The sequence below is a fragment of the Musca vetustissima genome, unplaced genomic scaffold (genome assembly GCF_032173495.1).
Source record: "Musca vetustissima isolate MV318-11 ecotype Yass unplaced genomic scaffold, APGP_CSIRO_Mvet_v1 utg12485, whole genome shotgun sequence".
NCBI classification, from domain to species: domain Eukaryota; kingdom Metazoa; phylum Arthropoda; class Insecta; order Diptera; family Muscidae; genus Musca; species Musca vetustissima.
Window position 1 is genome coordinate 400923 of NW_026884043.1, and position 15707 is coordinate 416629.

At 35.1% G+C, this 15707-nt stretch overlaps 1 protein-coding gene across 1 annotated transcript in view; it reads left to right on the forward strand.

The window, feature by feature from the left end:
* Positions 1-367: 367 nt before the first annotated feature.
* The window catches only part of LOC133331036 (hemicentin-1-like), a gene marked incomplete at its 3' end in the record, with an annotated part of 120257 nt that continues 104917 nt past the window's right edge, over positions 368-15707 (forward strand). The window contains exons 1-2 of the mRNA XM_061539439.1: positions 368-462; positions 1284-1479. Coding sequence (XP_061395423.1) covers positions 368-462; positions 1284-1479 — 291 coding nt within the window. The remainder of the gene's footprint in view (positions 463-1283; positions 1480-15707) is intronic.

The window sequence follows — 15707 nt, forward strand, 5'->3', positions numbered from 1 at the left end:
CGACAAATCAGTTGCAAGCGTAAAAAATGATAAGTGTATTGCCAGAGATCAAAAGGCATGTGCAGATTTGATGTTGTCCATCGCCCCATCCGAATTGGGATGCGAGAGGAAATGTAAACAAGATAAATAACTCAAGATATCAAAAAAGCTCAAAGTGGAGTGAAAAAAAATGTTCGAAGAAACGAGTGTTGCTTTAAGTGTGGTAAGCCGGGCTACTTCACTGCGAATTTCAGGTCAAAGCAAAATTACAACAATAGAAAAAGCAACAGAGAACTCATTATTCAATTCTATTGATTATTTAATTCGAACTTCCCACGTGAGCCCTAATTTAAATTAAATTCATAAGATAAACAAAATAAAGAAGATCATGTGCTTAGCCTATGGACAAACGAGTGAAATGTTGGGAATAGATGACATGAAAGAAAGAAATAAAGAGTCACACTTCAATGCAAAGGACGTAATGTACGTGAAAGATCTTCGCACAAACTTAATGGCAATATCAAAGCATGTGGATAAAGGCTACGGAATTCATTTCAAGAAAATTGAGGCATTGATTATTGACAAGAAGAAAATTTTGTGCAGAGCTAGGAGAATTTATGAAAAATTCGGACAACACGGCGTATATGACAAACGAACCGGCAAATGATATGGACATATGGCATCGCAAATTGGGACATAGACGACATTTCACGGTATTGTGAAGTTTATTTTATCAGACAGAAATCTGATGTATTCGAGGCCTTCAAAAAGTTTAAAAACTTCTAGGAGAATTTCACTGGAAAGAAAATAAGGTTCCTACAATCGGATATAGGTAGTGAATACTTTAATACCTCATTCGACAAATATATAATGGAAGCCGGGATAAAAAAGATTGAGGGCGTCATATACACCTCAACAAAATGGAATTGCTGAACGCAAAAACCAAACCCTGATGGAAATGGCCAGGTGTTTACTATAACAAGGTGGTGTAGCAAACAGATTTTGGGCCGAGGCCGTCAACACACATTTTATATAAGAAATAGATGCCCAACGAGATTCTTAAATGGAGAATTGCCTTACAAACTATGGACCGGTAAGAAACCATGTTTAAAACATATTAGGTAATTTGGAGCAAAAGCGTATGTCTCGATTAAGGATAGATATAACAGAAAGTTAGACTCAAGATTAGAGGAATGCATTTTGGTAGAATACACCGAAGAAGCAAAGGCGTACAGAATGTGATCACAACAGAGAAAAAAGATAATAATAAGCCGTGATATAAAATTCATTAATGAAAACAAAAGTGAATTGAAACAAATTAGCGGAACATACGGAGAAGAAGATGATATTTTAATTAAAAGAGAACACGAATTGATAGATAATGGTATGGAACGGAATGAAACACTGAATGACAACGAAGACGAAGGTAATGAAATAGAAATGGAAAACATAACGGAAAGAGGACAAAACAACAACAGCGAAATTGTACTGGCTCTTAAAGTAAACAAAGGTAGACCACTCATTTTAAGGTCCGGTAGCAGAGGTCGTCCAAGGAAAGTAAGCGCAAAACCTAAAATGGAAGTAATTAATAACGAAGAGGAAAAGAAAAGGAAATCGATCAAGAAGAAGGTTTTGAAGACTGGGAATTTATAAACATTACATTTACGGAAGTCAAGAAGCAATGGAATCAACAGAGAAACATATATGCGAAGGAGCGATTGAAGAAGAATACTTAGCGCAATTAGTCAACAAGACATGGAACATTGTGGATTTTCTTAGATATGGGGGTGGTCCACATTTGACGCATGGTCCACATTACCAGAAGTTACTCTAACTTTAATAACTTTACATTTCCTTTATGCCACACCCTTTAAACGAATATAAATCTGCACGTATATTATCATGCAGGTATAATTCGTGTTGGCAATACTCACACATACATAGGCAAACATATGCTGCCTATTATTATCCATCGAATGGTGGTAAAAGTTGGTAAGCTTTTCCTTCGTGTCTCCATGGGCGGTTTACCTAATGAGCTGATTTACTGCCCAAGCAATTGGCTTTTATGATGTACACCTTTAAATCTATACATCTTCCTACCTCTCTATCTCGTTCTCTTTAAATCCTTTGGTGGTAGTTGGAAGACCACACAATCATACACCCAACAGCCAGAATAACCACCCAGTGAATGCGCTCTGTATACAGGACACATGATAAATTGACACGTATATTTATTGTGGCCTAAGGACAAATGCCAAAAACTTAGTTAAGGCTCAGAGTACGTGTACTTTTCAGGTTAGTTCGGTGGTAGAATTAGAAGAAAAAATGTTCCAAAACGTGCCCATTTGGACGACAAGTTTTCAATGGCCAAGCAGCCACAACAATATTACCTATGGAGCTTAAAGAAAACTGTAAACAGGTCACATAATTAGAACCCAAACTTTAAATCATTTAAAAAATATTTTTTTTAAACTAAAATTTAAAATTTTTTCTATTCCACTTCAAATCATCATCCTCCTAAACTTAACCACACACATAGAAAATTGGCTTTCACTTCCGCCTTTGTTTCTGTTTTCGTTGTTTTTTCGGTTTCGGTTGTTGTCAACCACATAAGTAATCCTCCATCTAAGCCGGCATAAGCTTGATTTTTTACCACAAAATCCTCTCCAGTCAATGAATGATTGACAAATAAATGACATTGAATTTGGTGTTTTTGTGTTGAGTGTTCGTAACAAAGGGCTGGGTGACAAATGGGGCGTGCGAAAGTTAGGCATTAAGTCTTGTAAGCCACCACAGAACAAAACGCCTCAATTGTCACATTTGAGGTGTAACAAATCTTTAATTAAGCAGCCGATTTCAGTTGTCAGTTTATTTTTACTGCATTTTATGGGTTGTTTGAGTTGGGGGTTGGGTTTTGAATGGGAGGACACAAACAACAGAAAAATTGTTATTGGCTTCATATCATAATTGAGTAAAATACTGCAGTTGTGTCAAAATGTCATTGCAGGTGCAATGATTTTATAAAAAGGATGACATTTTTAATACATAAAAAATATTATTTCGCGAAATTATGAAGCAAAAATAACAAAACACGCCAACCTCATTGAAAAAATATTTTCACATAGAAAAAATATTAAAAAAAAAATCCACGCATATGGTAGGCCATAGAAAAAATATTAAAAAAAAAATCCACCACTATGGTAGGCCATAGAAAAAATATTTAAAAAAAAATCCACCACTATGGTAGGCCATAGAAAAAATATTTTAAAAAAAATCCACGCCTATGGTAGGCCATAGAAAAAATATTTAAAAAAATCCACGCCTATGGTAGACCATAGAAAAAATATTTAAAAAAATCCACGCCTATGGTAGACCATAGAAAAAATATTTAAAAAATCCACGCCTATGGTAGGCCATAGAAAAAATATTTAAAAAAATTCCACGCCTATACTAGGCCATAGAAAAAATATTAAAAAAATGCACGTCTATGGTAGGCCATAGAAAACATATTTAAAAAATCCACGCCTATGGTAGGCCATAAAAAAAATATTTTAAAAAAATCCACGCCTATGGTAGGCCTTAGAAAAAATATTAAAAAAAAAATCCACGCCTATGGTAGGCCACAGAAAAAATATTTAAAAAAATCCACGCCTATGGTTGGCCATAGAAAAAATATTTAAAAAAAATTCCACGCCTATACTAGGCCATAGAAAAAATATTAAAAAAGATTCCACGCCTATGGTAGGCCATAGAAAAAAATATTTAAAAAAATAATCGCGCCTATGATAGGCCATAGAAAAAATATTTAAAAAAATCCACGCCTATGGTAGGCCATAGAAAAAATATTAAAAAAAATCCACGCCTATGGTAGGCCATAGAAAAATTTAAAAAAAACACGCCTATGGTAGGCCATAGAAAAAATATTTAAAAAAATCCACGCCTATGGTAGGCCATAGAAAAAATATTTTAAAAAAATCCACGCCTATGGTAGGCCATAGAAAAAATATTTAAAAAAATGCACGCCTATGGTAGGCCATAGAAAAAATATTTAAAAAAATCCACGCCTGTGGTATGCCATAGAAAAAATATTTTCATAGAAAAAATATTTAAAAAATCCACGCCTATGGTAGGTCATAGAAAAATATTTAAAAAAATTCACACCTATGGTAGGTCATAGAAATAATATGTTTAAAAAATCCAATATTTTTAAAAAAATCCACGCCTAAAACTATTTTTTATTTTTTTGAAGTCAGGGCTTTGAAGAACAAGTTTTAAAAAAAAAAATTTCAAAATCCTTTGGATCACCATAAGTTGTATTCCACTTTTTGTTTGAAATCAAATTAAATCACTAATATATTTAATAAATCTCAAAGTCATGTTTACACTTGGTAATTTAGTTTATTAAGACATATTCCATTTGGCATTTGACCTTTATGAAAACTAAGCACTATGAACTACCCAATAAACTTAGAAAGTCAGTGTAAAAACATATGGTCCACTAAACACAAATTCAAATGAGTAAAAATGAAAATAAAAGAAGTTTTGGGCAGAAGAAAAACCCAGAGACAGGAAATGACAGAATATAAAACACTTACTTAAACATGCATAAAAGTTACCAAAGTATGGCATAAAATAACCATAACACGCAGTCAGAATAGGCCACATGGCAAGGGACAGGCAGACAGACACAGCCATAGTTTGGATATATCGACACGTACACACATACCGCCAAATGTGTGTTGCCCATTTATTGGTGCTGTTAAAAATATTGTTTTTTTTTATTGTAAAAGAAAGAAAGAACAAGCTCGGTATATGCCAGCATGGAGGTAAATAAGCAACAGGAGTTCAATATGAAAAAAATTACGGTCATATGACATGCCATAAAAATTGTTCAACATTTATTGCCCAAAAACAAAATAAAAAAAGCTAAATCCTTAAATTGTTTCGATTTAAACGCCCTTTTTATGGAGCTTTAACAAATACAGGTGTGTGTGTGTGCGTGAGTGTCAGGTGGTAATGGTTTCTAAGTTATCCTTCGTTTATCCCACCATGTCTGCATAGTTTTTATTCTTTACTTCTTTTTGAAGTTCATTTGGAAGGGATGTCATTCAAACGAAATGAAAACAACATTAACACAAATTTTTACACCTTTTTAACGTTTGATTTGTAGGTGTTGTTGTTGTTGTTGATTTTTGTCTTGTCTTATTCTTCCCCTTTATTGGTGTTGATACGAGATTCGGAAGATAGCCAAAACTGACTTATATATAGGAATATAATACGGTAGGGTTGAAATAGTTGCAGTTTTGTTGTGTTGTTTTATATTGGACATTTAGTGGTTATCTAAACTGCCATAGACAACACAGGGAAACAAGGATTTCTTTATAGAAATGAAGGTGTTTGATAGAAGTTCAGGAAGTCTGTTCGTAGTATAGTCGATCCATTATTGTTGAATTGGAGTAGTAATCCCATGATCAGTAGCAAATATACAAACCACTAACGTGATGTCTATAACAGTGTAGGAATGTAAATATGTTGTTGTTTGGTTTGTGCCTTTGATATCGTTCGCAAGGTTTTAACACAATACATCACGTGTGGTGTGTGTCGACACTACTATAAATACAAAATAACATCTACACACGATAATACCTTTTCTGGTTTGTTACCATGATTTAATTGAAATTTCCCGCTGATGGTTTATATCTACTCTACAAACACGAAAGATGCAATCTAGCAGCAATTTTCTGAACTAACATATGATTTGATTCGTTTTTGAACGCTCTTCCATATCCTCCATACTCTTCGAATACACTAGTTAAAGGTCTTCTCATAGATGCGCTGAATTTATGTTACAGCTTTTCTCATAGATAAGTGAACGTCTTCTCATTGATTAACTGAAGGTGTTCTCATAGATGAGCTGAAGGTCTTTTTAGAAATGAAGTGCTTTCATAGATTAACTGATAATCTTGTTATCCAAAGCTATAAAGTCTGTGTATTGAAGAGATGTAAGTCTAGTTATAATAGATTTGGGAGGTCTTCTCACTGTAGAATTGGAAGATTTTCGCATATAAGAGCTGAAGTTCTTATCAAAGAGGGTGTGTTGAGCTGGAAGGTATTCCATAGAGAAGAATGTTGTAAAACTTTTCCTTTGAGTAGACCTTCCAGCTTCTCTATAAGTATACCATCTAGATCTTCATATAGAGGTTCTGGAAGGTCTTCTCTTATAATAGCTCTTCTAAAGCTTTATAAGTCTTCTCATTAAAGAGTTGAAAAGTTTAAAGTCATCATACAGATGAGCAAATTTTGAAAGTCTTCTCATATGTATTTTTGTAGAAGAGCGGAAAGTCTGCCTATGGCAGAGCTCAATGTCAGCTTATAGAAGAGCTTAGTTTCGACTTCATCCTTTATTGAAGATGCAATATTTAAAATCGATGCCTGATAGATGTTTTTATAGAAGAACTGAGAACATTTCTTGAAGGTGTTGACGTAGTGGTAATGACAGATTTTTCAGAAGAGCTGAATGTTTTCCGGTAGGAGAGCTTAAGTAGAAGTGGGGGGTCGTTAGGAGGCCTTCATATAGAACATGTTGCCAATAGAAGATCAGCAGTGGTGCATGTGGGAGACTGGTTGGCTTGCTTGTATCATACTGTTGGGACTAATATTATTATGTAAAATTTCAAGATCCCGTAGTCCTGTGTATGTTTTTTTCTTTCAGATTCTCCAAAACTATGCATTTGAGGGTGATATTACAAAACCACATCACCTATGGATGCAGCACGTAAAATAACAGACAACGTCAAGCTAAGCAGCAACATCAGCAGCGTTCCAGTTTGCTTTTTTTCATTTCGCTGTCTCAATCTCTCGGTGTGTGTTATTCAGACTGCGTGTCCTTTCAACAAATACGTGCAGCTTGTCTGACAATGTTACACTCAAAGACGTCTTTCGTAATGTTTTTTTTCTTTTTTGGTAGAAAATAGCGGTAAGATAAAGTCAAGACTTATCGGGAGTTAAAGCTTAAATGGAAACGAAGAAAAAGCCATTTTCCCTCTTTCTTTGACCATTTTTTTCTCTGACACCTTTAAAGTGTAATGCGAAATTGACATTTAAATTCCAATTTCAATGAATTTCTCCGTTTCTCTACTTTAATGTTATCATACCGATCGAATGTGGCTGCCTTGATAGTCTTGTGGCATTGTGGCACTCCACGAAATGAGGAAATAAAACTTAAGATTTGCTCACGGTAATAGTTTCAGCAGTCGGAGCTGGTGTTGATGTTTTAGCCTGGCAAAAGGTGTTAAGTAGGTGAAAACTACGATAGATAAAGTTCGCAAAGGCTTGTGTGAAATCCTTGGTGTTGCTGCTGTTCTTTTTTTTGCTTTGCTTCTGTCTTATGCTATTATTTTCCGTTCCTCTTTCGCCGTTTTACTTATTCCGTCCCGCCTCCTCCAGCCGCTAAGAGCAAACATCTTTTGTTGCGAGGGAAAAAGTTTTTCCTCACATACTTTCCTGCATCTGCATGGCTATGTGGCAAATGCAGACGGCTTTGTTACAGCAGTCATACATCATCCAAAACGGCTTACCATTCACTTCGGCGCCTTGTTGCATTGTTGCTCACACACACACCCATGGATGAGCCTACCACACACAAGTCTGTGGCAATGAAGCCAACGACATTCTGCCGCAGCCATGTCAGAAACCTTCAGGTGGATTTTCTTATTAAATAACACTCTTTTAAAACAATGGTAATGCATTATCCTCATTCCCAAAAGTAGCTGTCCTTGTAGACAGAAGTGACGTCGCACCTCATCCCTCAGCTGTTTGGCAGGGCAGGCTGTTAAACTTATTTTAAAGTTGAAATATAAATTAAAAAAGAAATTGTCACTCGAAATCCAGGACAAATGTTACGTACTTTCGTCCTTTTCCTCTATACCATTTCTCTGTCTCTCTGGGCCAATATCCTTTGATGTTCAATATTATTTTTTTATTATATTTTCATTTCGGTCCAAGGATATCCCCATTGCAAATGAGTTGGATTAAACAACAAAAACAATAATAGAATGTAATTTATTCTTAGAATTTCCGTCAGCTGTCACCAGTTTTGCTATTTGTGTTTATTTTAATTTCGATTCGATTTCCGTTTTCTTCGTTGACATCAACATTCATGGTATTGTTTTATTATTTTCTTCTCATTGTTTTTGTTGTTGTTTAAGCATATGGATTCAATTTTTTTTTGGCTAACAAAGAATTGTATATTATATCAGCATCGACACTGTCGGATATTAATTTTGGAATATTATTGGCAATTTTTTCGGATGATGTCGAAAATTTTTCTAAATGGAAATCAATTTCATGGATGATAAGAAGAAGCTATTGTTGTAACCTTTTTTATGGAAGACTGAAATGACTTTTTATAGAAAATAATGGATTTTTAAAAAAAAATAAACTAGAAGTATTAGAGGTTCCTTATATTGAAGCCTAAAGGACTTCCTATAAAATAACTTATTGATCTTCCTTTAGAAGAACTGAAAAGGGGTTTCTATACGTGGACTGAAAGGAGAAGAATGCTATTCATATAGAACAGTTTAGAGATACCTAAATGGTATTTCTATAGCAGAACTGAAAGGTTTTTCTACCGAAGAAAATTTTTATAAAAAAAACGAATGGTCTTCCTATATATTAGCTGAAAACTCTATGTCTTCCTACAAAGGAGTTAAAGGGGCTACAATAAATACGCTAACCACAAAGGCAAGGTCAATAACAGTGGTGGGAAAGTAAATATTTGATATCGATCGCAGTGTGTTAACTACAATAGTCGGGTGCGTGTCGATACAACTATAAATAAATATGTTCGATAATACCTTTTTGGTTTGTGCCCAGGATTGAATTCCCCACTCATGGTTTATATCTACGCCACAAACACGAAAGGTGCAATCTAGCAGCAATTATCTGAACTGCAATATAATTTGATTACTTTTTGAATGCTCTCCCATATAATCCCTACTTTTCGAATACACTAGCCGAATATCCGAAAATATGATTTAAATGTCTTCTCATACATAACATGAAATTCTTCTCATAGATACACTGAAGGTATTCCCAAATATGATCTGAAGGTCTTCTTAGAAATTAAGTGTTTTCTATAGATTAACTGAAAATCTAAATGGTATTTCTATAGAAGAACTGAAAGGTTTTTCTATCGAAGAGATTTTTTTATAAAAAAACCGAATGGTCTTTCATATATATTAGCTGAAAACTCTATGTCTTCTTACAAAGGAGTTAAAGCGTGGATTAAGGAACTACCATAGGCGTGGATTTTTTAAAAATCTTCTTTTAAGGAACTACCATAGGCGTGGATTTTTTAAAAATATTCTTTTAAGGAACTACCATAGGCGTGGATTTTTTTTAAATCTTCTTTTAAGGAACTACCATAGGCGTGGATTTTTTTTTAAATCTTCTTTTAAGAAACTACCATAGGCGTGGATTTTTTTTTAAATCTTCTTTTAAGGAACTACCATAGGCGTGGATTTGTATACCCTAGACAACAATGTTGTCAGGGTATTATAGCTTTGTGCAGCCCCAAGAGTTTGTAACGCCGCGAAATCTTGGTCCTAGACCCACCTTTAAGTATACCGATCGTCATATCTCGACTAGCTGAGTCGATCTAGACATGTGTGTCCCTCCGTCCGTCCATTATATTTTGTAAACACGATACAGGCCACAGTTATGGACCAATCTTCACGAATTTTTGAATGGAGGATGGGTTCTGGACAATGAAGACCCCTATTGTGTTTGGAATAGATCGGTTAATATTTATGAGATGAAATGGACCAAAAACTTTATTTTTGTCTGATTTTATGATCGCTCCAGAGGCCGCAATTATGGCCCAAACATTACGATTTTTTACATGTAGAAGGGGATCGGGCCAAAGAAGAGGCATACATGTTTTGATAAAGATCGGTCAATACTTAGCGGGTCAAATGGACCCTGAATTTTGTGTGAAAAAGTACAAAATTTGTGTTTTATAGCGTATAGATTTACCCCTGAAAGACATAGACCCGAGAAGTTGATAGTATATCCAAGAGAATGGTTTATCTTTAACTTGATATCAATTTTATTGTCGTATGTACTCGGGTGTGGGAGGTACACTTAAATATTTACAGGTGCTTACGTATTCATATATTATTTAATAACCCATTAACACGCTAGAGGGCGGAAATATAGAGCTGATCGCTTTGAAATTTTCCATGAGGAGGTATGAGGTGTGGTCAAGGACAACGCCTATAATTTTCAGCGATGATCAGATAATTATATTGGGATGAAAAACTTATTTTTTGTGTTTTTCGAGTCGATCTTTAGGCCACAATTGAAAGCCGAACATCACCACACAACTCACGGTGAAAGGAATCTGGACAAGTAATTTGTAGAGCTGTACCGAATATAAGTAATATTTGTTGACCTCTAATCGTCCAAGAGGGTGCAAATATGGCGAAATATCGCCCAAGCTCAGAATATAGAACCACAGAAAGTTAATTTTTCGTGGAAGTTATGTAGGGTATTATATGGTCGGCCACGTCCGACTATACTGCTCCGCTCACAGGTTTAAAAATATTTTTTTCAGTGACCTACTAAGAAAATCATTTAGTTTTCTATAGGAAACCCCTTCATGTATTGGAAAAAAAATACTTTACTTATGAAATTGAATTACCTATACCTTTTACCAGTCACCTTAAATTTCTCAATACCGAATTTCTAAATCTAATCTATTGTCGGCTGATTGACAGTTATTTGAATCATATTAATGTCATTCATATTTCATCATTTTTATTTGACACACACACACGAAATAAGGCATGGGTTATCACCACTCCACTCATCTAACTCACTCCCTATCCCAGCAATACAACATCCTTGTGACAAATAAAAAAACATATTATCCTCCGTGTGTCATAAAACCTAGAATATGGGAAAACAAAAACACAATACCATTTTCATACGTTCCATGAGTATTATCTTCCCAGCATTCCGACAACAGTCATCATCCATCAACATTCGTTTGGCAATCGTCACAGTGTATTTAGTTAAAATCGTTCAAACATCCGTACATATGTCAGTTGTCATCATTTCTCTGTTGTAAATAGACTCCACTTCACTCCACTGAGTGGATGACAGACTGACTAGCAACCTATAAAAAAAAAAAATTATGATTCGATTTGACTTTTTTACGATGAGTATTGTAGCTATCGTCTTGAATCTCTAGGCGAAAGTCTTCATAAAACAATGAAATTTATTCATATCCAGAACACACACACATACATACTCATATGGACCACCTTCAGATATGCATATATTATTTGTATTGCTTACACGAGTGTTGCTTGTAAATGTTGGTATATTAGGGTGTAATGAAGTGATGTGATATTGGGAGATAAAAAAATATGCTGTCAACATTGGCGTAAAAGAGTGTTATTGGTCCAATCGTAAAAAAATATTTCTTTATATATTTTTATTGTCATTACACCCTAATATGCAACATCCCTTTACCTTCATTGGTAACCTTATAGCATCGTCATTTTTTACATGTGCCGCCAGCTATTCACAGCATATTTCATTCCCAAAGGAGTGCCCGTCTTAAATACATCATCGATGAAATTCTGCCTTGAGGCGCTCTCGCATCCTTTTCCTCCTTCCCTCCTTTACATCCTAACCTGTTTTATTATTCGAAATTTAGATTTGTATTAGATTATGTTTTTCTTGTTAACTCTCACATGCCGACAATGGAGGTATTGGCAGAATCAGATAAAAATAGACCAACAAATATAAAGTCACATACAATTTAATACCATATAACTTATTTGCACATAAAATTATATACGATATACGATATTTTACATTATGATTTTTTATGTTGGACATATTAAAAATCTTAGGAAAAAACGAAGGCAATTTTGCTAAATTTTTTATGTCCATTATTTTCTGTGTGCCCTACTTCTTGCTATCTTCTGTATATAACCTCAAACTTATTTCTTCATTTCTTGGCTAACCAATGGCCATTGATAACGAGGCCATACCCTCATTGCCAATCAATTTAATGATGATGTGTACGTGTTTCAGGATACTCAACGATGTTTGAGACCATCCATTTTTTTTTGTGGGTTTCTTTATTAGGAAAGCTATACATCAATTTGGTGGTGCATAAAACTGTAAGAACACGTTCATAATATTTCAACTGAAATTTTTATATGACAAGAATGCACAAATAGTCTGATAAATAGGAAAAAAACCATTTTGAAATTTTAGATGTTTTACTTTCAAATTATTATTTTCTTATGAACGATGGCATAGTTTGCCTAAAAAACTCAATATTACACCTAATCTGAGGTTTCTTAAATATATATTCAACGAGCTTCACAAGACATGGGGTTTGAAAATATTTTTTAACATCCATCATAGACGTGGATTTTTTAAAACTATTATTTCAATATGCTCCTATTTTTTTCAATGACCAACTAATGACGCGGATTTTTATACCCCACACAACTATGTTGTCAGGGTATTATAACTTTGTGCATCCCCATGAGTGTGTAACGCCGCGAAATATTGGTCCTAGACCCACAATTAAGAATACCGATCGTCTTATCTCGACTAGCTGAGTCGATCTAGACATGTGTGTCCGTCCGTCTGTCCATTATAATTTGTAAACACAATACAGACCACTGTTATGGACCAATCTTCACGAAATTTTGCATGTAGGAAGGGTTTTGGCCAATGAAGACCCTTATTGTTTTTTTTTTTGGTATAGATCGGTTAATATTTAGGGGATGATATGGACCAAATATTTAATTTTTGTCGGTTTCTCTCTAGAGGCCGCAAATATGACCCGAACATCGCGAAATTTTACATGGAGAAGAGGATTGGGCCAGAGAATATGTATGGCTGCTTTGATAAAGATCGGTCATTATTTAGCGGGTCAAATGGACCCTGATTTTTGTGTGAAAAATATAGACCCGCGAAGTTGATAGTGTATGCAAGAGAAATGGTTGACCTTCAAAATGACTCCAATTACATTATCGTATGTACTCGGATGTGGGAGGTACACACAAATATTTACAGGTGCTTACGTATTCAGATGTTATTTAGGAACCCATTACCTCATTAGAGGGCGGAAATATAGCGATGATCCCTCTAAAATTTTCCATAAATTTCCAATTATGGTCAAAGACAACACCCATAATTTTCGATGGTGATCTGATTAACATTTTATGATGAAGTGGACCGAAAATTTAATTTTTTATGTGTTTTCTAGTCGAATATAAGCGAACATCACAATACAACCCACCGTGAAGGGAATCGGAATAAACATGAGGAAGAGGAGCTGTTTACCTCTAATCGGGCAAGAGGGTACAAATATCACGAAATATTGCCCAGGCTCGGGGTAAATATCCGCAGAAAATTTGAGTTTCGTGGTACTTGTGTAGGGTGTCGTATGGTCGGCCCCGTCCGACTGTACTGCTCCGCTCACTTGTTAAAAATTATGTTTTCAATGACCTACCATAGGCGTTAATTTTTATACTCTTCACCACACTGTGGTACAGGGTATTATACTTTGTTCATATATTTGTAACATGCAAACGGAAACGAGATAGACCCATGGTTCCTTTTGGGATATGAGTCGATTTCGAATATTACGAGTATTCAGTACAGCTATTGTCCAGATTCCCTTCACCGTGGGCTGTGTTGTGATGTTCGGCTTTCATTTGTGGTCTATAGATCGACTCGAAAATAACACAAAAAATTAAGTTTTCGGCCGACTTCATTCCAAAATTGTTATCTGATCATCACCAAAAATTATAGGCGTTGTCCTTGACCATAACTGGAACCTAATGGAACATTTCAAAGCGATCAGCGCTATAGTTTCACTCTCTAGAGCCATAATGGGTTACTAAATAATATACGAATACCTGTAAATATTTAGGTGTAACTCCCACATCCGAGCACATACAACAATATAATTGGTATCAATATAATTGGTATCATCCACACCTCTTGGATATAATATCAACTTCTCGGGTCTATGTCCTTCAGGGGTAAATATATACGCCATAGAATACAAATGTTGTAATTTTTTACACAAAAGTCAGGGTCCGTTTGATCATCTAAATATTGACCGATCTTTATCAAAACAGGCATGCCTATTATTTGGCCCGATCCTCTTCTCCATGCAAAATTTCACGATGTTAGGGCCATTATTGCGATCTCTGGAGCGACCAGAAAACCCGACAAAAATTTAGTATTTGGTCCATTTCATCCCCTAACTATTAACCGATCTTTCCCTGTATCGTGTTTACAAATTATAATGGACAGACGGACGGACACACATGTCTAGATCGACTCAGCTAGTCGAGATATGACGATCGGTATACTTAAAGGTGGGTCTAGGACCAATATTTCGCGGCGTTACAAACTTTTGGGCCTGCACAAAGTTATAATACCCTGACAAAATAGTTGTGTAGGGTATAACAAAGTACAGGTCGCATTTATCATCCGATTTGGATGAAATTTGGTATAGGTCACTAATTTGGCCCAAGAATGAACCCTATTGAAAGTGGGAAAAATCGGTTCAGATTTAAATAAAGCTCCCATATATATTTTCGACCGATTTAAGGTAAATGGTACGCCAAAGTCTCTACATATCTTTGAATATGCACGAAATTTGGCATAGCATACTGAATAAGGTCTAGAGTGATGTGTGCTAAGTTTCGTGGAGATCGGTTCAGATGTAATTATAGCTCTCATATAAAATTTCGTCCGATTTAAGGTAAAGGGTGCACCAAAGTCTCTATATATCTTTCGATTTGCACGAAATTTGGCATAGCGTACTGAATCAGGCCTAGAATGATGTACATGAAGTCTCGTGAAATCGTTTCAGATTTAAATATAGCTCCCATATATATTTTCGTCCGATTTAAGGTAAATGGTGTGCAAATGTACCTAAATATCTTTCGATTTGCATGAAATTTGGCACAGCGTATTGAATAAAGTCTGGAATGATGTGTAATAAGTTTCGTGAAAATCGGTTCAGATTTAGATATAGCTCCCATATATTTTAGTTCGATTTAATGTATTTTGTGCACCAAAGTCCCTATATATCTTTCGATTTGCACGAAATTTGGCAAAACGTAATGAATTAAGTCTAGAATGGTGTGTGTTAAGTTTCCTGAAAATTGGTTCAGATTTAGATATAGCTCCCATATATAGATTCGTCCGATCTTATGTAAATGTGCACCCTATATATCTTTCGATTTGCACGAAATTTGGCATAGCTTACTGAATTAGGCCTAGAATGATGTGTGCTAAGTTTCGTGGAAATCGGTTCAGATGTAGATATAGCTTCCATATATATTTTCGTCCGATTTAATGTAAATGGTGAACCAAAGTCCCTATATGTATTTCAATTTGCAATTTGCAAATTTGGCATAGCGTACTGAACTAGGCCTAGAATGACGTACATGAAGTTTCGTGAAAATCGATTTAGATTTAAATATAGGTCCCATATATATTATCGTGCGATTTAAGGTAAATGGTGCGCCAAAGTCCCTAAATATCTTTCGTTTAATTTCATGTCAATGTTTTTAGATTTTTTTTAGATTTTTTACAATTAGTTTTTCAATGGCTCGCCATAGGCGTGGGTTTCTTAAAATTAGTTCTTCAATGACCTACGTGGAGTTTTTTGA